This window comes from Pongo abelii, chromosome 6 (genome assembly GCF_028885655.2).
Source record: "Pongo abelii isolate AG06213 chromosome 6, NHGRI_mPonAbe1-v2.0_pri, whole genome shotgun sequence".
In the NCBI taxonomy this organism is placed as follows: domain Eukaryota; kingdom Metazoa; phylum Chordata; class Mammalia; order Primates; family Hominidae; genus Pongo; species Pongo abelii.
The window spans coordinates 127551473-127576356 of NC_071991.2; the positions used below are offsets into that span (position 1 = coordinate 127551473).

The 24884-nt window shown below is 44.2% G+C and overlaps 1 protein-coding gene across 1 annotated transcript; it reads left to right on the top strand.

Moving 5' to 3' along the window:
- Window positions 1–1885: 1885 nt before the first annotated feature.
- On the top strand, window positions 1886–24864 carry CPA2 (carboxypeptidase A2). Its single transcript, XM_024249849.2, has 11 exons — window positions 1886–2260; window positions 4287–4368; window positions 5027–5161; window positions 6049–6144; window positions 8436–8537; window positions 10538–10636; window positions 12019–12129; window positions 13217–13307; window positions 14858–15057; window positions 17483–17567; window positions 24626–24864. The coding sequence occupies exons 1-11, from the start codon at window positions 2190–2192 to the stop codon at window positions 24811–24813; spliced, it is 1260 nt and encodes a 419-aa protein (XP_024105617.2). The 5' UTR covers window positions 1886–2189; the 3' UTR covers window positions 24814–24864.
- The last annotated feature ends 20 nt before the right edge of the window (window positions 24865–24884 follow it).

Below are 24884 nucleotides of genomic sequence, written 5' to 3' on the forward strand. Positions count from 1 at the left end.
CTGTCCCTCCTTTAACACGGGCTGGAACTTCCTTTCCCCACCTTCTCCTTCTATATCCAGTCATGCACCAATTACTCACCACAGGCTCGTGTTTCTTCCACTGAAATCTCTCTTCAAGCCCATCTCAGACATTTCCTCTGCCATCCACAAGTCCAGATGTATCATCCTAAATCTGGGTTTCCCCAAGAGGCTCATATTTGGCTCCCTGCTTAGAGGATCTCTGCCAGGCACCATCCTGCAAGGTTCACCATTTTCAGCATTGCCCTCATCAGTTACCTGCTTAGAAACCTTCCAAGTCTCTCCATTTCATCTGGTGTGAACTCCTCTGTTTGGATTGTGAGATCCTTTGCCCTCTAGCCCACCTTCTGGTATTTTACCTTCCCCACCACTCCCAGGGTCAAGTCTCTGCTCTGCTGGGCTAAGTTTCCTCCTTAACCCAGCTGTGTATCATGTGCTCTCCCCTGGTTCCCTGTCTAGCTTATATTTTCTTACCACCAGAAATCCAGGCTCTTTTCACATTTGCCTTGGCACAAAGGCTCAGCTCAAACTCCATTTTTTTTTTTTTTTTGAGACGGAGTCTCACTCTGTTGCCCAGGCTGGAGCACAGTGGTGTGATCTGGGCTCACTGCAAGCTCTGCCTCCCAGGTTCACACCATTCTCCTGCCTCAGCCTCCTGAGTAGCTGGTACTACAGGCTTCCGCCACCACACCCGGCTAATTTTTTGTATTTTTAGTAGAGACGGGGTTTCACCATGTTAGCCAGGATGGTCTTGATCTCCTGACCTCGTGATCCACCTGCCTTGGCCTCCCGAAGTGCTGGGATTACAGGCGTGAGCCACTGCACCCAGCCTGAAACTTGATTTTTTCCAGGAAGCTTTTATTGATTCTCCAAGTAAATACTTCCAATTTATTGAACTACTGTTTATTTGATAGGTGCTGGAGACATGAGGATGAATTATGGCCTCTGCCTTTTGGTTTCTGTCTTCTCTCTGACTCCTAAGAGAATGAAAAACCAAGTTAATCCATTCATTCTTAAAATCAGAAACACTGTGTATATACCTTTCCCCTTAAAGCAGATATTTGAGAATGTGAACCCAGAGATTTAAAGTGTGTGCTGATAAATTTGACATACAAAGGACAGACGAAAATTTCCCTGCTGCTTGTTGTGGTTGAGGCTTTCTAGGCTTAATATAATGTGTATGAACAACTAAAATTAAATAAACTATGGTTTCTAAAATTAAGCAGTTATATTTTCTTCTTAAGCAATGTAGAACAAAGTCAGATTAATGTAGATCTATGTTTATGAACAAGAGAAGATCACCTTTGTTTAAAGAACAGTATACGCGATATCGTCTAATCTTTGTTTAAGAAAAAAACTTGAAAGCAGAGAAAGAAATTTGGAAAGATATATGCCAATGGTTTTCTTTGGATGGAAGAATTATTGATGATTAAAGAAAACACTTTCTTTTAATTCATACTTTTTATAAAAAGCAACTTCATTGTTGCTTGTTATAGGAAATGTCATCAGAAAGACATTTTCATTTTGGGAAAAAGCACAGAAAGAGGGATATCAATTTGGTGTAAATGCAAATGGATCACTTTCGAGACAGTGCAAAATTGAATATTAAAAGGCCTTCTGTTTTGTTTTAATATAGAGTGAGGTTTGGAATGGGTCACATCTACAGGGACACTCAGTAGATGTGGACTGAGTGATTGCAGTGTTTCAAGGTAAACATTATAAAAATAAACAAATGAGCAAACTAATGGAATGTGATAGACAGGATGCCTGAGTAATTACTATAAATGCTCTGGCCTTTTTTTTTTTTTTTTTTTTTTTTGTCAGAGATCCAGAAAAGACTTTAACCTCTAGGTCTATTAATCTGGCTTCTATCACAGGGTAGCTAGTGGCATTTTATGTTCTCAATCATAACTATATTGCCCTTGGTATGCTCTAGCAATTTTGTTCTCTTTCCATCAAAGTTTGTTATCTTATCCTGGGAATGGAACATGTACAGATTGGTGATATCACACAGGTGGATGTCTACAACCTTGAGAATTTCACATGCAGGTGGGAATTTTCCCATGTGGGAATTCACATGAGTTCTCAGAGGGCCAGCAGTTCACCCTCAGCTGCCATCCCTATAAATAAAGTTCGGGAAGGACTCTGAATTCTGGACTCCAGGAAAACCCATGGCCATGAGGTTGGTCCTGTTTTTTGGTGCCCTTTTTGGGCATATCTACTGTCTAGAAACATTTGTGGGGTAAGTTATGCTTTCTGGTGCTTCTTTGAATTTTACTTACCTGATTGATGGAGGCTTTGATTGTTACAGAGTAAATGGGTGTAAGTGTTCAGTGTTTTCAGAAAAGTTCTCTTAGATTTGGGGATAAGTCAATAGTGGGAAAAATAGGAGTGGATGATCATAAAGGGGGTGAATGACATTTAAAGGAAAAGACAAAAGTGAAAACTGAACACACATAACCCTATTTCTCTCTGTCCTCACTCATTTTTCCCTCCAGTGATCAGACTGTAGGGATGATAGACATCAGGGAAAATACAGCTGTGTGGCCATTTGTTTCAGGCAACTCAGCGGGTGTCAACGCTACTCTCCCACCTCCTCCTGCTCTTCTGGGCTTTACCATCCACATTAGCCCTTGTGCCCTAACCCCCGATCTTTAGATTCAGCATCTAGGTGGTGGAACCTCATGAAATAGAAAGGCCAGGGCTATAGATTTCAGCTCAACTCCTCTTCTCCTGGCTTTGGAGGACTCATCTTTGCTCCAAAGTACTTTGCTTCATGATTCTATGAAGGGTTTTAGGCAGCATTTTTTGAAGAGTGGTCCAGGGAACTAAGAAAGCAGTCAAATAAATTTGGTCCCAAAAAGCCACTGGTCAAATAAATGTGGGAATCAGAGGATTAAACAAACTATAGGATTTCTAGGAGCCTTGGCTAAATCAATGTGCATTATAAATCTATAAGAGGGGATCTAGGTTGCATCATAAACTACCCACTGCTCCCAGCTTGCCCTTTCTTTCCTTCTCTTTCTCTTTCTCTCTTTCCTTCTTTCTTTCTCTTTCTTTCTCCTTCCTTCCTTCCTTCCTTCCTTCCTTCTTTCTTTCTTTTTCTTTCTTTCTTTCTTTCTTTCTTTCTTTCTTTCTTTCTTTCTTTCTTTCTTTCTTTCTTTCTTTCTTTCTTTTTCTTTCTTTCACTGAGTAACTCAAAGAACTACTATTCTTTAGAACACACACCAGGAAATATGACCCTATTGTATTACTTTTCTCAGTGCCTTCCCATTTTAAAGGAGGACTCCTGGGAGTCCATGCATTAACCAAAAATAGAGACTTACATGGAAGAATTTTCAGACCATTTGTGGCAGGTGAGCCTCGAACAGCTCACATTCCATCACTTCTGTATTCCACTGGAGTTCGTAGGAAATTGCATGGGGCTTGGTTTCAGAAGACCCATATTCTGGTCCCTGTACATGGCTCATTGTATTGATTCCTTCCCCACTGCACAAACAGTTGGGGCAGTGACTTAGAAAGTCTGCCTACTTGGAGAAAGGCTAGAAGGGGAAGCTCTGTCACCAAGGGAACTCTTCCTAAAGAGATGTGCTTGATTGTTTTGAGATTTCTCTTTCCTGTTCATCCTTTATTCCCTATTAAGGGTGTGTGTGTGTGTGTGTGTGTGTGTGGGTGTTTGTAAAGAAAGGCACGGCACATAATTTGTTAGGGTCCCAACTATCTCTGGCCACGCCCCATGTTTGGGCCACATGAATGGGGTCTGGGGATAAAACCTTGATACATTTTCAGTTGACAAAAACAAAGAACAAACAAAACCCCCAAAACCATTAAAAACAAAATCTTAGGTCTACCCACATATGAATTGTTTCCTCTTACAAGCACCAAATTATTCCACTTTTTAAAAACTTACTTCTGAACAACAGGAACAGGCAAGTATTAAAAGCTATAACACTTCATGAGCAGCAGGTGTTATTTGACTTATTAGCTAAGGGAAAGGTAACTTTAATGGCAGGCTTCCTGCTAGGAGCAGGTACACCTATTCATTATTATTTAGGTAACATTTCCTGGGAGGAAATAACACCATTCTATCACCTTCTCATTCTGGCGATGTGGGTTTAGTATACTATTTATTAGTTTCTGGATTGTCACAGAGATTATTGACTGTTGCGTTAGTCTGTTATACACAGAGACTAACAGGTGCAGAAAGCAACAGGAAACAGTATCCAGGTTTTGCTTTTAAGGTCATATTTGTGGTTAATTTTCTTTAGAGACCAAGTTCTTGAGATTGTACCAAGCAATGAGGAACAAATTAAAAATCTGCTACAATTGGAGGCTCAAGAACATCTCCAGGTATTTGATCTAGTGGGAGTTGCTGTTCCCAGAATGAATACAGTTAAACATGATTGAGATCTATTTTCGACTGTATTCTGACTCCCATGACATAGCGTGAAATGCTAACTTATGCAGCTGGGTTTCTGAAAACCTGGGCTCTAGTCCCAACTACAGGACATTGGGCAAGTCACCTACCTTCCCTGCATCTCATTTTCTCACTCAGAGTAATGGCGATAAATATGCTGTTCTTCTATCTCTCAGGTTTATTGTAAGAACGAAAAGAGATATCAAATGTGAAAGTTACTTTCAAAAATTAAACACCTTTAGTGCATATTTCCCTTATAAAATAATTTATAGCATTTATATCCCATTATTAAATGAATTGGATAGCTAGAATCCCAGCTTTAAAAAACTGCCATCATTTTAATAATCTTTTCCTTCTGCCAGTTTTAATATCTAGCCATAGGAGCAGGGGAAACAATATAATGGATTTGCTGACACGTGGATATTTAAAAGCCCTTGTTGCAATATCATAGTGATTCCACAATGATTCCAAAACTTGTGGGCTCAAGATAAAATGGATGCAAATTGATTTCTAGAAATCTGTCAGTGCTGAACTGTCCATTCCCCAGAACAGCCCATTCATTTCCTTGGCTTGGACTTCTAACCCTTTCAGCTTGATTTTTGGAAATCACCCACCACCCCAGGTGAGACAGCCCACGTCCGAGTTCCCTTCGTCAACGTCCAGGCAGTCAAAGCGTTCTTGGAGTCCCAGGGAATTGCCTATTCCATCATGATTGAAGACGTGCAGGTAATTATGCCATGGACTCACCTGCCTGCAGCTTGCTGGGCCACATGAACATCAGTTCAGTTCCATCTTCTTTTATGCTTGAGTACTCTCCGCAGGGAAGGGACCTGTGGGTGCCACTAGGACCTTCCGGCAGTCTGGGCTCCCCTTGCAAGGTGGGTAGGAGGGCACTGTCTCTCTCTCTTTTCATTTGGCACATGCAGAATATGGTAACAAAGAATTTAAGGGAAAGGGCAAAAGACAGGCTACAGCATGAAATATAAAGTACAAACCAAAGGGTGTTAGGCAGAAGAAGGAGGAGAAGGAGTCTCACTCTGTTGCCCATGCTGGAGTGCAGTGGCACGATCTCGGCTCACTGCAACCTCTGTCTCCCAGGCTCAAGCGATTCTCCAGCCTCAGCCTCTCCAGTACTGGGACTACAGGCATGCACCATCACGCCCAGCTAATTTTTGTATTTTTAGTAGAGGCGGGGTTTCACCAAGTTGCCCAGGCTGATCTCAAACTCCTGGCCTCAAGTGATCTGCCCGCCTCGGCCTCCCAAAGTGCTGAGATTACAGGCATGAGCCACCGAGTCTGGCCTGATTTAGTTTTTGTTTAGAGGTTAACTCTTAACTCAGGCCCTGAGCTCCCAGAAAGGTAGGATGAGCCATAAGACTGTGCCTGCAAACCTACCCTGGCACACCTGCAGCATCTGGCTGGTAGGAAATCCCATGAATGCTCCATCCCCTTTCACAGTGGGGCCAGAATAAGGGAAAGTCATGACCTCAAAGCCTACAGGACAAGAAGAGGAAAGCTTGGTACTGGGGACCCGAGTGTTACCCTTTCCTTCACAATTACAGACTGAAATGCATTGCTATAAACCAATCATAGATAGAATTGTTTTATCTTAGGTCCTGTTGGACAAAGAGAATGAAGAAATGCTTTTTAATAGGAGAAGAGAACGGAGTGGTAACTTCAATTTTGGGGCCTACCATGCCCTGGAAGAGGTAGGTGTTTCAAAATGAACATCACAGAGACAAGCCATTCTCTCCTCTAAGGACAAAGCTCATACTTCCACGTGGTGATTTAATGGCCTAGAAATTATTCTATTATTTTCTAACTTCTCCAAGTTTCCTTAGGATTTCACAGCCAGTACCAGTGTCACTGGCTTCACACCTACTCCTGCTTCATGTAGGACCTGAAGTCCACTTGCCCATCTCAACAGCCACCCACTGTGGAGTGTCTAAAGGGTACCCACAAGCAGCCCCCTCAGGCTGGGGCTCTTGCCCTAAGCCGCCTTGCTGACTTCTGACCTGTACTGCCCACAAAGCCAGGGAAGCCATCATGGCTGCCACTAACGATGCAATCGGGGCACAGAGCCAGGTGAGAGGTGTGCTTCTGGGCTGCCACTGATGATGGAATCAGGGACCACCTTGACGCCTCTGACTTCCATGCAAGTGTTACTGGTGGAGGGTGTCCAGGTTCTTGGCATCTTGAACAAATAATTGGACAAAACGCACAAACAAAACAAGGAAGGAATGAAGCAACAAAAGCATATATTTATTGAAAACAAAAGTACACTCCACAGGTTGGGAGCAGCCTGAGCATAGGGGCCCGAGAGCCCATTACAGAATTTTCTGGGATTTAAATACCCTTTAGAGGTTTCCCATTGGTTACTTGGTGTACACCCTATGTAAATGAAGTAGTAGCCTGCGATCAGTCTGATTGGTTGCAGAAAATGGCCAGTCAGAGGCTGAAGTGAAGTTACAAAGTTATACTCCTATGCAAATGAAGACTTGGCTTGCAACCAATCTGATTGATTGCGGGAAGGTACCAATCAGAGGTACTTTCAATTTTCCATCTGCCATGCCAAAAAGCAGGGATTGGTGCAAAGGGAGTAGCCCCTGGTCCTTTTGTTACCTGGGCATGAAAAGTTGGGGTTTTCTTTTTGATTTAGTTCTAGGGAGTCAGCCTGAATTGGCCTTAGGTTCCCTGCCTCCAGACCCTATTCTTCTGCCTCACAGGGATGTGCTCTTTAAGACCTCATGGCAGCAAAGCCTCATGAAGTCTCTGCTGTCTTTCCTGGGCTTTGTTGTTTCTGTGGAGACTATCCCTTTCCTGCATCTGCTACTCCATGCTGCTGTGGGGATCCTGGGCAGTACTGCATTTACTTCTGTGGCACAGAGCTCTTCTCCAGGCCCACGGGAATCTATCTGCACTGACTTAAGAGTCGAGGGATGGAAAGAGGCCGGAGAGGATGGTGGTTGTAGGGCTAAGGGGTGGCATGGGGAGTAGGAAAGAGCCAGAGAAGAGGTATCTGGTAGGCACCAAGTCTCCAAGTTGGCAGTTTTTAAGTGCAAAAAGCTTTAAACATTTTTTTCTCCTAATTTATTTGATAGGAAAACCTGATTTGACCTAAACTCATTTGGGAGCAAAATCTGACCTGAACTGCCTCACTGCTCATTTGTTTCACTGCCAGAAATAATATTAATGTGCTTGAATACGGAGCAATGTCCCGTGTGTAATACATAATATATACTTCCTATTACCTTTCTAAAATTCTCCCCTGAAACAAACATCTTGTTTGAAATATATATGGCCTCAAGGGTTTCAGATAGGGGACTGTGGACCAGCACAGAGAATAAGAAAGAAAAGGAAGTGAAGCAAACAAGACGCCCTCCCTCTCTCCCAGACAAACTGATGTCTGTCTCCTACAGAGTGCAAATACTGGCAACAGCTGGAGGGACTGACTTCCTCCCGCTAGCTCTCCAAACGCGCCCGGACACGTCTCAATCCCAGCAATGGACACAGCTTGGGCTCTCCAGATGCACAAAATTTCAATCGCCTTGAAAATAGGAGCTGGAGTAGCCGGTGGCCTTAGTGCGTCTGCAGCAGAAACCCCATTGTCCCTGGGCCTGATTTAGCCGGGAGACATTTTGTAGCGATCGCCTCTACATACATTTTGGGGTTGAGGGGGCACTACCGTTTGTGTTCCTCTGCTAGCAAGGGCGAGAAACCCCACCTCAGGGCTGGGGTCGCCAAAAGCCACAATTACCTCAGGCAAGTGTGCCATTTTGCTTTACACAAAACTGCAAAGAGCCGGTTGGGCTGCAGCCCCTGCAGACGCCGATGGACTCAGCAGCACTCAGCTGGATCCAAACCTTCCGACCCTACAGCTCGGGCCGCGCTGCCCCCTCCGCTGTGTCCCAAGGGAACGGGGAAAATCACCAGGGGATCAGATCTCATGCAACAGACGGTTCACTCGCAAATGTCTATTTATTCACTTGAAACATTTCAGATTTCCCAAGAAATGGATAACCTCGTGGCTGAGCACCCTGGTCTAGTGAGCAAAGTGAATATTGGCTCTTCTTTTGAGAATCGGCCTATGAACGTGCTCAAGGTACACGGTGCAGGGACGGTTCTTCCTCTCGATGTTTCTAGAATCTCCCTCCTCCCAGGCTAGCCGGCAGTCCCAGCTTGTGCTACAGAGCGGCTCCTTTTTATTACTTTTTTTCTTTTCCTCCTAACCGGTCCTTGCTGGTTTTGAGTATCCACTCCCCCACTCCCGCCCCCTTCTTTTTCTTTCTCTCTGTTCTGAGCAAGCTGACGCGGGTCTGCAGGAGTGAATTAATGCTCGCGTCCTGAGCGATGAGCTCCCGGGGAACCCGGGCAAATGCGCCAATAGGAGCCGAGGAAGGGGGAGGTGCGGGCCGGGGGAGGTTGGGGGCTGGGGGCTGTAATTCATCAAGCTGGGAGTTCTCTGCCTCCCCTCCCCTTCTCTTTTTTTCTTTCCTCTTTAAATACACACACACACACACACACACACACACACACACACACACACGCGCGCGGGCGCGCGCACACACACACACACACGGACACCAGTTAAAAAAGAAAAAGCACTAATTGCCTAAGCTGCATTTTTTTCTTTTTCTTTTTTCTTTTTTGTTTTTTAAAGAAGAGTTCTGGTCGTATGCAGAAGAATGATGGAAAACTAAACCCTAAACCGCAAAGACAAATGCCCTGAACGAAGATCTTTTGAAAAAGGATATAGATGAAAAAAGGTTAGGGTTTTACGCCGTCTCGTAACCTCTGACAGTCTTTGTGCACATAATTTCAAGCTTTGCACTTTGTCCTCAAAAACAGTGAAAATTATTTCCCCAGATTTCCTAGAAAGAGTTAGTTAAGAGAAAAAAAAAATCAAAAAGAGGTAATGTCACAACTCCTCGCTAAATTTGGAAACGTTATGGCTGGGAACCAACTGACTAACTGGGACAGATGGATTTCTCCAGAGCGTTTTTCCCAAAGCAGGCCTGAGAGGAGTGATTTGCCTACTTTATACCACTAGGATACATTTGCTAATGTTTTCCTCCCTTCTTTCTCTTTATTTCCTCTACCCGCACCCCCTCTCCCCGCGCCGAGTTGGATCAGAAAACCCCAGATTCTCTTCCACCTTGGGCTTCCTGGCCTTCCCTTTTCCGGGGTGGTTGGGCGGTGGAGGATGTTGTGTTTTTCAAAGTTCCCTGCTTTTTACATTTGAGCTCTTTAGAGGAAAAGGCACAAAGCACTTTTAACTAAAACTCGTAGAACCCACGAACTGTAATTTTTAGCAAGGATTTGCATTTCTCATTTACCTTATCTGCTGTGTTTGGAATGGTGCACAGAGATAGAAGTTGATGGTGCAAAAATAATCTTTTCCTCTCCATTTACTGATCCAATTGGCAAAGCCACTGTTTCAAATAAAACTAAGTCACTTAGATCATAAAATTTAAACTCTGGAAAGTACCTCCAGAGGTTTGCTATCCTGTCTTTATGAAGGTCTCAAAAGGTTATCACAAGCATTTTTATAACAAAACACCATTATTGCATACATTTGGAAAATAGAGAAAAGAAAAAAGAAAAACAATCCTCATAATTCTAATTCCACAACTATGGGATAATAGCTATTAACAATCTGTTGTATATTTTTCTACTTTTTTCTCTCTTTTCTTTTTCCTTTTGTCTCTTCCTCCTTCTCCTTTTCCTTTTTTCTCATATGTATGTGTGTGTATTAATGAACTAGTTTCTTTAAAAATAAAAATGAAATCCTGTAATCCATTTTTTCCAATTTTCAGCATATGAAGATATTTTCATGTCATCATCTACAACGATTTTTTACAAACATTGGAGGAGAATTGTCTATGCCCCTCAGTCTGTATTTACACTTGCATTCGAAAAAGGGGACAAAAGAAAATTCTCCTTAAATGCGAGTTAGTCGACAGCATCCCTGTCTGTATTTCCTTCTCTGTCAATCACATCAAGAACAGAGAGAGGGACAGAGAAGGATGGTCTAGGGTAGAAAGGAGGCAACCAGGTGCCATGGCGGTGGAGCCGTTCACATTGCCACACTTGCTTTTGCAGTTCAGCACCGGAGGAGACAAGCCAGCTATCTGGCTGGATGCTGGGATCCATGCTCGAGAGTGGGTTACACAAGCTACGGCACTTTGGACAGCAAATAAGGTCATTTTGCCTAACATTCCTTGCTTATTTTGCCTTTCTGGGGTCAGGCCCACCAAAATCCATGATGGTCCCAGTGGTCCTGATGGCTGGCACTCTCAGCCAAAACCCTTCTTTTGTCACACGGGCTGGCAGTCAACCCATCCAGACTTTTTTGATATTGCCCCATCCAGCACCCCAGGCTCCTCCCCTTGGGCAGGCCACTGTGCACTGTGTTAAAAGACACCACGATGTGATGATTGCTGTTGAGTGAGAGATAGGGAAAAAAAAAAGACTCAGTAAGCTAAAGAGATTGAACGGGTGGCCAGGGAGGACCCTTGGGAGCCAGATTTCAGCATAAGAACCAACTAGAGAAAAATCACTTTGCTGCCTGGAACCCTGAGGGCTGAGGTGTGATATGCTAGAAATTTATAAAATCATGAAAGGGGGTCACCTGGAAAATACAAACAGGTGCAAGAAGAGTTAACCCACAGATCCAAAGTGGAGTTGGCTAAGGGTGTTTGGGTTGTTCTGAAAATTTCCCAAATTTGATTTTGAAGGTAGGGTGTAGTAAGATCTCTCTTCCACAAGTTTGTTGGCATTAGAGTCAGGACATGGGGCTGGGTATGACCTAGTCTGGTATTTCTTAAGTAATTCAAAAATGACATGCTATAAATCAGAATGTTAATTCACGAGCAGAGGAAATCAATCCACATCAGATCATTCAAGCATGTGCAACCACGTGCATACCGACTGATACATTTTTCCCTTCAATTAAAATGCGGTTACCTTTAGGGTATTATGAAATGGATATTTAACAGTTGAATAATAATGCCTTAGGATGGCTGAGCACAGGAAATGAATAAATTTTAATCCAGCAGAAACTTCAACTCAACTGCAGTTAATGGCAAGTAAAAATGTAATTCCCCAAATGGAATTTAACTGGTTCTCTGTGTCTTTAGCAATGTCTCTGCATATTTAAGTAATCTGATGTTGGTTGTGAGTTCTTTTGGAAAGTTATCTCATGTAGGGATTAAGGAATACCAAACAAAATTTCTTTGGTGCATAGGTCCACATAAGTCACATATATCACTGCTCACTATTGCAAAATGTCTCACTGGGATGAATAGGAAGAATGTTACTGCTTTTGAAAGAGAGTAGATACATGATATCTGATTTTTACTCAATAGAAGTAAATTATTCTGATTAGAAATAAAAGTACAGACGCTAGCATATTCAACACATTAACATTGCAGGAGACTGGACTGCTGGATGCCTAGAAGACTTTCCTTGATCAATAGTGATCCCTGGTTCACATCTGGAAAAAACACATTACCTTACTATTCTGTCCTGTGTTCCCGACAGAAGCGGTGTGTGAGGTTGACATGTATCTTGTCTTTGCTCAGATTGCTTCTGATTATGGAAAGGACCCATCCATCACTTCCATTCTGGACACCCTGGATATCTTCCTCCTGCCAGTCACAAACCCTGATGGATACGTGTTCTCTCAAACCAAAGTAAGCCTGGATTTTGTTCCCTTCTTCAACAAGGACCTAAGGAGATGTGTAGGAACTTCAAAAGCAAAATAAAAGTACTCATTCTTTTCTTGATTTACTCTAAATGGAATGTCTAATTTCTCAGTAGTCACCCGGAAATGAGGGATAGAGAAGTGGTTATAATCACTTCTTATTCCAACACATGATGTCTTTACATGTTGCCTCAGCCAGAGCCCATTTCAGCTGTTAGGCTGGGCTATTAGAGCTCAGTGTTCACCGTGAGTCATCTAGGAGATTTGTTCCAATTATCTCGCATTTTTTTGTGGTAAGATTGATAGAAAAGAGGAGGCGGATGTTACCTGCTGACAATTAGATTGCAGTAGGATTTAGGTGGGCAGTACAGTGCATCTAGCATTTTACTTACAATCTGTGGGCGAAACCCTCCGTAATATCACTAAAAAGAGTTACGTAGTTTTTTTTTTCCCTTAAAATCTCATTACAATACACTATTGTAGCAACCGTGACCCCACATATATTCAAAATGAATGACAGCTTCAAGTTTATTTTTAGAGAGAGCTAACTACGGTAGCATTTTCAAAGACATTTTCAAAGAAACTGATACTAATACTAGTACTCATCCCATGAGATACCATATGAATCAAGGGTTCCATTGTCAAGACCAGGAAACACCGCCCACCATATCCGTTTCTTAGAGGTTTATAAAAAACAAGGCATTAACAATCCTTAGGAGTTCTGAAGTAAGTTTACCAAGTTAGCTCCATATTTTCCCCAAATAGTCTCATTGCAGAACCCTCTCTTCTGCTTTTGGTTCTTGCTGTTGGCCTTGGACAGAACTAGGGTTCCATGGCACGTGTTTGGCAGGCGTTCATTTGAGGAGATGGGGGCGTATTCATGTCTCACTTTGGTGAGATGGCAGAGAAACTCCTAGCAGAACCCCTATGAGGACTGTCCAACACCTCCCCAAGCCAAGGGACAGAAGTGTCCCAGAGAACTGGGGAAATTGACAGAATTCTAAAGGAACCTTCTGATCAGGCTGAATGACCCTCTTTCTTTTTTTTCCATGCGCTTTTTGGGTGGGATCTGAAAGAATCGTATGTGGCGGAAGACCCGGTCCAAGGTATCTGGAAGCCTCTGTGTTGGTGTGGATCCTAACCGGAACTGGGATGCAGGTTTTGGAGGTGAGCACAGGGACTTGCCCCCAGGGATGGTCAGCCCGTGGTCTGGCCCACAAGCTGGTTCAAATGGCCCTGCAGTGCATCAGCTGGCTAAGCCCATCCAGGATTTAAGCCATTTAAAAACCTCTTTGAAAAACACTTAACTAAATTCCCTTCACAGGAGCACAGTGCTGTCACAGAGCTCTGAGCAGCATTTAATATATTTTGTCTCACATCTTGGTTTTCCCACAAGCTGTCGCCCGGTTAGCCTTCTGTGCAGCGGGAGCAAGACTTTGCGCAGTAGCGGGAGGACTCGGGAAGCCCTGAGCCAGCCACTAGAGGGAGATAGGATCTATTCCAAGGAGAAGCATTACATCATCTATGGATGCTTCGAGAAAGAAAACCAAAAAGAAGTACATACACACAGGATGGAGAAACTGACTTTCAAAACAGATTCAAATATAAAATGTGAGCTTGCTGCCCTGGCTTTGTGACAGCTCTTATGTTTTGGAGTTCCGTGTCAGGCTAGTTAGGGGGCTCCTTTATGCCCTCAGCCACTGGTGAAAACCCCTTATGTTTCAGTAACCATAGAATTAAATTTTTTCCCCCTCACTAGGCTATGATAAGATTGAGGTCAGGAGCTGTGTCTTTTTCACTGTAGTATTCCTAACACCTAGCACAGTGTCTGCAACGCAGAAGGCAATCACTATGTATTTGTAAGACAAACTAATTAATTAGAGTTATGGAACTAAGACAGGACATACTAGAGAACTGCTACAGGATATGGATGAGTGGCAACTTCATTCATTGCTTTTACAATTCTTCTTCTTTTTTTTTGGAGTGTAGGGGAAAAATAATTAAAGCACAATACTGAGCAATGGCCCACAGTTCAATGTCAATCCCCGCAATATTATTTTCATTAAATAATTTTAAAATAAGGTGACATTTTGTCTGTATCACATGGGGAGCCTAGGGAATCCTAACCCCTACTCATCCCCTGGAAGTTTCTCTAGCAGTGAGAGCCCTGGCCAGGCCTACAATGGACCCATTTCAGTGGTCTTGAGCCACTCTAGTTGCTGAGAAAATCAAGGCCAAAGGTGGCCTTGTTGTCAAATGTAGTCATGACTTCCTCACTGCAGAAAGGGTGTCAGAGGTTCCTTGCATTTGTGGCTTTGTGCCTTGGAATTACAGATGCATAGAATCTTCTACTCTTGGACTCTAAGAATTGGATGAGATCCCAGAAAATGAACTTGCTAAACTCCCACCCAATGCAGGAATTCCATCCATAATATTAAATCTAGCTTTTCTTCCAATAACTCCTACAGAGAGGAGATGATCTAATTAGATGGCTCTTTATACTGTATAGAGGAACCATATTTTTTGAAGAAGAGATGTGTCCAGAATCACTTCAGTTAGGCTTTCTGACTATAACCTTTGGAAGAGACTTGATCTAACACAATGACAATCTTGCCCCGACTTCCAGAGGAGAAAATTAGTGATGCATGGTGACCTCCTCCCTACAGTGTCTTCTTAGAGCTCACTGTCCTCACTGGGCTACTTCTGCATCTCCCCAGGACCTGGAGCCAGCAGCAACCCTTGCTCTGATTCATACCACGGACCCAGTGCCAACTCTGAAGTTGAAGTGAAATCCATAGTGGACTTCATCAAGAGTCATGGAAAAGTCAAGGCCTTCATTACCCTCCACAGCTATTCCCAGCTGCTGATGTTCCCCTATGGGTACAAATGTACCAAGTTAGATGACTTTGATGAGCTGGTGAGTTTCTGAAACTTAATTTCAGCCCAGCAACAAACATCCATTGTGTGGTCAAGCAAGTTTCAGGCATAAAGTCATGCCCTAAGGTGGAGGTGTACCATTACAGCAATGAATGAAACATAAGTTCAACCACCGAGAAGATTATGATGCAGCCAAAGGTTTGAAAGACTGGTTTTGAACTTTCCTAAATTAAGTTTCTTTGGGAAATAGAATTCATGAAGTTATTGTTACCTTAATCTAGATGAGCAGGAGCCTGGTTTGAGCATAAATTCCCAGAACATGCTTTTCTATTGCATATGGGGGAAAAAACCCTTGGGTTTGGATATGAGGCTCTTGGATTGGTAGTCAAATACTCTAAGCTGAGCAATTCTGCTTCTCAGCAACTTGTCTTATACTTTTCTGGGGCCTTTGGCTCTATGATCTACCATGACGATGCACTGGTGTATGATGTTGGGGGGTAAAACACTCACTTCCCTAACTTGATACCTTCTGTCACCCTTCCTGTTTCAGGAATAAGCCAACTGGCCCCAGCCTTAGATCAGATGGTGACATCTCAGGAGGCTGTTCACAGTTGAGCAAGAGCTATCCCCAGCTAAAAAGAATGTGCAAATATTTCCAATTTGGCTTTTAGGCTTGGTTTGTGAAACCCATATGTTAGAAATAAGCCCAGAGTTGGGACCTTTTTGTCAATTTACCTTCAAGTAGATTATTGTCAGCAGTCCCATGCAGAAATAGACTAGATTATTCCAATTCAAGTGTGCCTTTCATCTCATCAGTTAGATTTGAGCGCTGTGAGGTTTTGATGGTGAGTATTACCATTCAAGGTCATATCAGGGAAAAAGAATGTTCTAAAATGTTCTTTTTTTAGACCTAGATGACCTTAAATTATCTAAACCTGGTGCTCAAACCTCTAGCAGACAGTCAATCTAGGCTATGATTAGATGGCTTCCTGCCTTCAGGGGAGGTTGTTAGTGTTCTTCTTTATAGAGAGTGAAATCTCTGTATGGTTTTCACGTATCAGCCCTGGTTTATCATCTGGTTCTACTGAGCAAGTTTATTTCCCTTTGAGAAGTGAATCCACTAATTACTTGAAGATCACCAGCCTGCTTCTCCTAGCTCTTACTCCTTCTAAATAACCTCAGTTCCTTCAAGCGTTCATATCATGGGCTCAAGTTCCCTTACTATTCTGGTTGCTGTTTTCTGAATATGCTTCTTCAAGGGTAGTGTCTTAATCTGTTTGCATTGCTGTAAAGAAATACCTAAGACTGGGTAATTTATTAAGGAAAAAGTTTTATTTGGATTATGATTCTGCTGGCTGGAAGATTGGGCATCTGGTGAGAGCTTCAGGCTGCTTCCCACTCATGGAAGGCAAATGGGAGCTGGCGTGTGCAGAGATCACACGGTGAGAGAGGAAGCAAGGGAGAGAGTCGGGAGGTGCCGGACTCTTTTTAACAACCAGCTTTCGAGGGAACTAATAGAGCAAGTACTCACTCCTAACTGTGAGGACTGCACAAAGCCATTCATGAGGGATCTATTCCCATGATCCAGACACCTCCCATTAGGCCTCACCGCCATTCTTGGGGATCAGATTTCAACATGAGGCTTGAGGGGAATACACATCCAAACTATAGCAGGTAGCTCCCAGAAGTGAATGTGAAATGTGTGTTGTGGGTTACCCAGCACAGAGCAGGGTGTGACCATAACTACCCTCAGCAAGACCGTGCACTTCTGCAAATTCAGTTGAGGATCACATTAGTTTTTTGGCAGTAGCCCTGTGATGTTGACTCATGTTGGGCTCATTGACAAGAGTAACCCCCAGGCTCTCCAAGGATTCTACCAAGCCAGGTTTCCCCCATCTGGTAATTGTACAGTTGTTTTCCTGGACCCAAGTTCAAGACCTTACATTTATCCCTGACAAGGACAGTAAAGCCTCAATCAGTCAAAATTGGAACCCTCAAATAATGGAAAATATTTTTCTGAGCTCTACTTCTTGGAAAAAGAGACAGCCATAGGGAAATAAGCCAATGTAGGGATCCAGTAAAAGAAAAGTCAACTTCCCACATATGTCCTGGGGTCAGTCCACATTCTCTTTAGACCCCTTAAATCTACCCTATTTCTAGCCACACCCCTGAACAAGGAGAACTGGTGGCAAAATAATGAATCCTTGAGTGTTGGAAACACCAGGATGATCAAATAGACAATGAGGACCTTCATGTTGTATTTTCAAAGCCAATAGAAGTGAACTTACTTCTATTGGAGAAGTAAGCTTACTTCACAGTGAAAATGGTTCAAATAAAAAGGGTATTGTGCCTTCACCTCAATTAACTAGACAGTCTAGTTAGAGCATTCTGTGTTGCTGTTGGGCAACTGATCTCCCAAGAGACAAGTGTTATCTGTCTGCCTTTCTTTCGTTCTCTTACTCTAGAGTGAAGTGGCCCAAAAGGCTGCCCAATCTCTGAGAAGCCTGCATGGCACCAAGTATAAAGTGGGACCAATCTGCTCTGTCATCTGTAAGTATCCAATGTGCTGGAAGTTTTTACAAATGACCCACTAAGATGGCAGGCACAGTGTGAGTTTGAGCCAAAACTTTTAAATGCCTTTATTGAAAGGGATAGGTCTTCATGCATGGAACCCAACCTTCCCCAATTTCCCTCAGTGAATCTAGTCTCCTCCATGAGATACTTACTGTGTGATGGCCGGAACAAAGAACTCCCTAAGTATATGTTTTGTGCCCTCTCCTGTGCTTGTTCAGATCCTTACAGCTCACTCTCATTCTGTAGAATTTGTTTATCTAAAAATAAGCCTTTATCAAGACTTGGCTCTTTTTTTTTTTTTTTCTTTTTTTTTTTTGAGATGGAGTCTCACACTGTTGCCCAGGCTGGAATGCAGTGGCTTGATCTCAGCTCACTGCAACCTCCACCTTCTGGGTTCAAGCACTTCTCCTGTCTCAGCCTCCCAAGTAGCTGGGACTACAGGTGCGTGCCACCATGCCCAGCTAATTTTTGTATTTTTAATAGAGACGGAGTTTCACTACATTGGTCAGGCTGGTCTCGAACTTCTGACCTCAGGTGATCTGCCCACCTCAGCCTCCCAAAGTGCTGGGATTACAGGCATGAGCCACTGTGCCTGGCCTAAGACCTGGCTCTTTTATTACCTTCCCTTTCCAGGCTAAGAGGGGCTCATGCCCTGAGAATTCCATGGACTGCGGGGGCAGAATAGGTGTGACTCTTGAAGAGGACCCAGGTGGTTCCGTGGATAGACTCTGTTGCAGCCATGTGTTGATGCAGAGTATGTGGAGATGGAGGAGGAGAAGTCAGGAATAGCGGCAGTGTGAGGAATAAGTCTGGGGAGTCTGCCATCAGACTTTCTAGGCCCTCCTCTTCCCCATTTGATTGAGATAAAAACAAGAAACTACTACAGTGCTTTGGGAAATCCCAGTGCACCCTTGTGCAGGTTCTGAATCCTTCAAAGGCACGGTCCTTTCCTTATGGACAAAGCTGGAAACTCAGGACCACACAGTTCCATGCCCAGGAGTTCCCCAGTGCTTCCATGCCCAAGGATCCTTTGGAAACCAATGCCTTTAATAGGCACCCATTCTGTTTTTCTTTTTTTTTTTTTTTGGAGATGGAGTTTTGCTCTGTCACCCAGGTTGGAGTGCAGTAACACCATCTCGGCTCACTGCAGTCTCCAACTCCCAGGTTCAAGGGATTCTTGTGCCTCAGCCTCTGGAGTAGCTGGGATTACAGGCGCCCGCCACCACACCCAGCTTATTTATTTGTTTGTTTATTTATTTATTTATTTATTTGTATTTTTTAGTAGAGAGAGGGTTTCACCAAATTGGCCAGGCTGGTCTCGAACTCCTGACCTAAAGTGATCTGTCCGCTTCTGTCTCCTAAAGTGCCGGGATTACAGACGTGAGCCACCATGCCTGGCCACCCATTCTAACAGACTTTTAAATTAAGCATCTATTATATGTTAAGCATTATGCCAAGCACTGGAGACATAATGTGCCCACACAGAACTCTTTAATAGAAGAGATGAACAGGAAGGCAAATGAACTTTTGTATGATGTGTGCAATAGTAGGCTATACATGGTACAGAAGTATTAGAAAGTCGGGGGATTTGATGGAAGTGGAGTCAGGAAAAACTTCATGTAAGAAGAGGGTAGGGTTGTAAAGACTGGTTGCCAGGTAGCTAGAGAAGGAGAAAAAGGATGGGGCATTCTCACAGCCAACAGCATATGCAAAGGCATAGAAGTATAAAATTGCATGATGGGTTCTGGGAGCTACAAGTAGGTTGAGATCGCTGAAATGAAAGAGGGAGAAAAGGGAGTTGGGGAAGTTCAGGGTTTTGTGTGCCATGGTAAGGAGTTTAGGTTTAACCCAGAGGATTCTAAAAGCCTTTGGGGGGTTTTCAGCAGGACGGTGAGGGAATTGAGGCATTGTATTTAGCTAAAACATAGCAGCAGTGTGGATGGAGTGATGAGGGACTGCAGTAGAGACATCCCATAGGAAGAGGAGGAGGAGTTCAGGTGAGAGACAATGGCCCAAACTACAGCAGGGCCAGTGACGATGGAAGGGATTTAGGAGGTAAAGCCAAGAAGCTTTGTCATTTATTGGATGGGGAGAGGTCCTCACTGAAAGTCATTGAGTGGTGCCACTCACTGAGGGAGAAGTCCAGGAAGGTGAAAGAGGGGTGAGGTTGCAAAGATAATGAATTCAGCTGTGGACATATTGAGGCGGAGCTCCTTGTAGGGTATTCAAATGGAGATGGTCTGTAGGTTTTGGACTACATGCCCTGGGATTCTGTGGAGAGAGAGATTTGGGAAGAGTTGGCATAGAGTGGGTGGTTGGACCAGTAGAGCAGGGGGAACATTTGGAGTGAGAGAAACCCTGGACAAAGCAGGGAGCAAGGTGTTAGGCAGCAGAAGGGGTTAGCAGCATGGGCTAGGCAGAAAGGCAGAGAACCCTGGATGTCAGAAACCAGGGGAGAAGTAATTATTAAAAAGGAGGCAGGCCGGGCGCGGTGGCTCACACCTGTAATCCCAGCACTTTGGGAGGCCGAGGTGGGCGGATCACGAGGTCAGGAGATCGAGACCATCCTGGCTAACACAGTGAAACCCCATCTCTACTAAAAGTACAAAAAATTAGCCGGGCGAGGTGGCGGGCGCCTGTAGTCCCAGCTACAGGCTGAGGCAGGAGAATGGCGTGAACCCCGGGGGGCGGAGCCTGTAGTGAGCCGAGATCGTGCCACTGCACTCCAGCCTGGGTGACAGCGAGACTCTGTCTCAAAAAAAAAAAAAAAAAAGAAATAAAAAAATGAAAAGGAGGCAGCGGTCAACAATGGTGAAGGCCATGAAAAGTCAACTAAGATAAGGACAGGACATTTTCCATTGAATTTTCATCTCTAGCTTATTGGTGACCTTAACCCAGAGCAGTTTCAGAAGCGTGGATAAGGGAAGGAGAGCAGAATGGAAGCCTTTTTTCTTTTTGAGATAAGAGATATATTTATGGACTGTGGGAAAGAACAAATAAAGAGGGAGAGGTGGAACATACAGGAGAGAGAAGAAATGACCAGTGCAGTGAGGTTCCAGAGCTGGGGACAGGAGGACAAGCAGAGGTGGGCAGAAGTTGTGGCTCAGGATGGAATGAGAGGAGCATGTCTTTGGACGTGTTGTGGGCATGGATATAGCCACAGCCATAGGAGGGGTGATGGCGGGAATCACGGGAATGCACCCGTGCTAGTCCTGATTTTCTTTTTTTGAGATAGAGTCTCGCTCTGTCACCCAGGCTGGAGTGCAGGGGCGCAATCTTGACTCACTGCCACCTCCGCCTCCTGGCTGCAAGAGATTCTCCTGCCTCAGATTCCCAAGTAGCTGAGATTACAGGTGTGTGCCACCACGCCAGGCTAATTTTTGTGTTTTTAGTGTAGATGGGGTTTTGCCACGTTGGCCAGGCTGGTGTTGAACTCCTGGCCTCAAGCGATCCACCCACCTCGGCCTCCCAAAGTGCTGGGATTACTGGTATGTTCAGCTTTTTAAAATTAACATCATTTCCTGTAAAGTTTTATGAATTTACATTCTAGTTTTTTGTTATTCCATGATGTTGCTATATCCCAGTTATTGAGTCTTTGGATTGTTTCATCTTTATGCTAAACAGTGCTACTATAAACATGTTTCTACCAACTCCTTTTTCTCTTAGATGATCTTTTTGGAATATATTCCTGAGGCAAGATTGTCAAGTTAAACAGAATGAACAGCTTTGGCGCTCATGTTGCTTTTTTTTTTTTTTTTTTTTGAGATGGAGTCTTGCTCTGTCGCCCCGAGTTGGAGTGCAGTGGCGTGATCTTGGCTCACTGCAACCTCCGCCTCCTGGGTTCAAGCAATTCTCCTGCCTCAGCCTCCCGAGTAGCTGGGATTACATGGCATGTGCCACCAAGCCTGGCTAATTTTTGTATTTTTAGTAGAGGCAGGGTTTCACCATGTTGGTCAGGCTGGTCTCAAACTCCTGACCTCGTGATCTGCCCTCCTCGGCCTCCCAAAGTGCTGGGATTACAGGCATGAGGCACCACACCCGGCCTCTTGTTACATATTTTTTAGGCGGTTCTCTGGGAAGACTGATCAGCTCACAGTTGCTGAGACTTTTTAACCATGTTCCACATGGGATTGTCCTCACATTCATCAGGGATACCCCCAGGGAGAAGGGCCTTCTGAGTGGTAGCAGTGGGGACAGAGGATGGACCTAGCTTGAGACATGATGGCAGCTTAATACTGAGGAATGAGTGCCTTTGCTTGGCAGCCTTTGAGTGGAGGCTGGAGTTCAGAGTGTCAGCCGAATAGCATTGTGTATCCCCGAGACCCCTACATAGGTCTCAGCCATTTTATTACAAGGAATCTAGCTTTTCATCCACCTTATCTGGAGGTATTTACTAGTAAGATAGACCTTGGAAAGCTGAGGTTTAGTATGTTTTCTTTGGTGAGGTCACAGAAATGGAAGAGATTTCCAATAAGCAGATATTGGACAGGTGTAGGATTTGCTGTATGATCTTTTGGAGCCCGACTGTGAATGGCCCACCAAGTTCTAGCCGCATCATTGTCCACAGCTGACTCTTATCCTGGCCTCATTCCAGCTTGGACAAGCTCTACCTCTAAGGACTAGTTTTAACTCGGCACTTTTTGCTTCCTGCCCCAGGTCAGTATGCAGCTCTGGGCAGAACACCTGCCTCACTCCACCCAAGAGATGGCTGTATAGTTGTAGTGGGTGAGACATTTCCTGGGCAGCTTCCCGTCTGGAAAGGGCTTTGAGGAGCTGTGCTACAGTAGGTGTTTGGTTCAGAAGTTGTTCTTTTAAAAAAAAAATTTTTTTTTTTGAAACAGAGTCTTGCTCTGTCACCAGGCTGGAGTGCAATGGGGCGATCTTGGCTCACTGCAACCTCCACCTCCCGAGTTCCAGCAGTTCTCCTGCCTCAGCCCCCTGAGTAGCTGGGATTACAGGTGCATGCCACCATGCCCGGCTAATTTTTGTATTTTTAGTAGAGATGGGGTTTCACCATGTTGGCCGGGCTGGTCTTGAACTCCTCACCTCAGGTGATTCACCCGCCTTGGCCTCCCTAAGTGCTGGGATTACAGGAATGAGCCACCACACCTGGCCCAAAAGTTGTTCTTTGAATTCTTTCTCAGAGAGGCATGGGGGGCAAACAAACAAACAAACAAACAAACCCACAGAGCTTGGCTACAGAGGCCTGGGTTTGAATTATAGCACTGTCACTTTGGAACCAAGTAGCCATGGTCCAGTCACTTATTCTACGTTGGTTTCTTATATCTGTGAAATAGGTTGTTGAGAGGCTCAAAAGATATTATGTGGAATACAAGTGTTCCCTAATTCTAAAGCACTATATAAACGTTGATTGTTAGTTTTCTGGTGAATGCTCTGCCACAGATAACTCCGGTCCTTAACATGGCCTAACTTTTTTGATGGGGTCCTGGTCATTTATTGACAATGATAGTTACAAACATAACTGACATTTATTGAATGCTTATTCTACATACATTGTCCTAGCTCCTTCACTTAATATCCCTGTTTTTATTTTATTATTTTATTTATTTTTTAGAGACTCTGCTGCCCAGGCTGGAGTACAGTGACAGGATCATGGCTCACTGTTAGCCTGGACCTCCTGTGCTCCAGCAGCCCTCCGGCCTCAGCCTCCTGAGTAGCTGGGACCACAGGCGTGTGCCACCACACCTAGTTCATTTTTTAAAAAAATTTTTTTGTAGACACAGGGTCTCGCTATGTTGCCCAGGCTGGTCTCAAACTCCTGGGTTCAAGTGATCCTCCTGCCTTGGTCCCGAAAGTGTTGGCAGAGAGCCGCGACGCCTTGCCACTTAATCTCTTAGTCTCAGTTTTCTCATCTGTAAAATGGGAATAAGGCTAGTACCTACCTAGAAATTCACGAACCAGTTTAACATAGTGCCTAGCACATTGACACAGCCAGTAGTGTCATTGCAACCATTATGCCATTTAATTCTCACTCCCTGTGAAACAAGTAGTATATCATCCCTATGTGACAGGTGAAGCGTCTGGAAATAAATGACTTGCTTTAGGTCACCCAGATAATGATTTATAGGGTTGGGATTCTATCTGAGGCCAGTATTCTGTCTACAGTTGACCTCTTAGTGTGATTGGCTGTGTCATGTAGCCACACCAAAACGTATGAGTTGGTAATTTTGGTCCAGGGAAGATTCAGTTCAAATCAGCAACCATTTAGTATTTATTATTTACCAGGCATTAATTTCCAAGCTGCTCTGCTGGGTGAAGGCAAAGACAAAAATCATGGGAGTTGACAATATTAATTCACAATATTAACCTCTAGCCCTACTGTTTTCTGGTACAACCTCCCTGGTCTTTCCAGCCCCATTCTTAGGGACTAGGTGGCTTCCGCCATCTGTACCTCAGCCAAGTCCTCCTGTGACCTCTAACTGCCCTTCCTGGGAGGGGCCACAGGGCCGGTCCATTGCTCGGCTTTTCTGAGTCATGACTGACTTGTAAGTTAATGCCATCTTCCTTCATCATCTGTCACATCAGCGGCCACACAGATCTCAGGTGCACATTACTGTGTTGGCTGAACCCACCACACAGAGGTGCTGGACATGCAATTTGATAGCAGAGCAGAGAGTGCTCCACCCTTAATGCTCAAGTCCCCTGAGGGTAGGGACCGAATCTCTTGCTGCATTTGTAATCCCTCCACTCCCACTGGAGAAAACCATGTCTGTACCTTCTAAAGAAGGAAATGGTGTGGCCTACCTAAGGTGGAGAAGAGGCCACTTAGGATGGCGTGGGCTCCTAAGAGCACCGAAGGAAGGCTCAGTTCAGTGTCCGCTGAATAACACCTTTTGCTTTTCAAATTATTGTGTTTTTTCATAAATGTGACCCTCTACTAAACTCTCCCTCCTCTTACAGTTCACACCTAGGGGCCTGGCTTACCTATGATAATAGAATTTAATATAGAGGTTCCATTGCGTGAAGGCTAGTGGTAGTCGTGTAACCAAACTTTATTCTCATTTGCCCTTCAGACCAAGCCAGTGGAGGAAGCATTGACTGGTCCTATGATTATGGCATCAAGTACTCATTTGCCTTTGAACTGAGAGACACGGGGCGCTACGGCTTCCTCTTGCCAGCCCATCAGATCCTGCCCACAGCCAAGGAGACCTGGCTTGGCTTGAAGGCAATCATGGAGCATGTGCGAGACCACCCCTATTAGGGCCCTGGGGAAGAAACAAGAGCCATTAAAATCTCTTTGGTTTGAAGCAAAGTTGGGTTGTGTTGTTTATT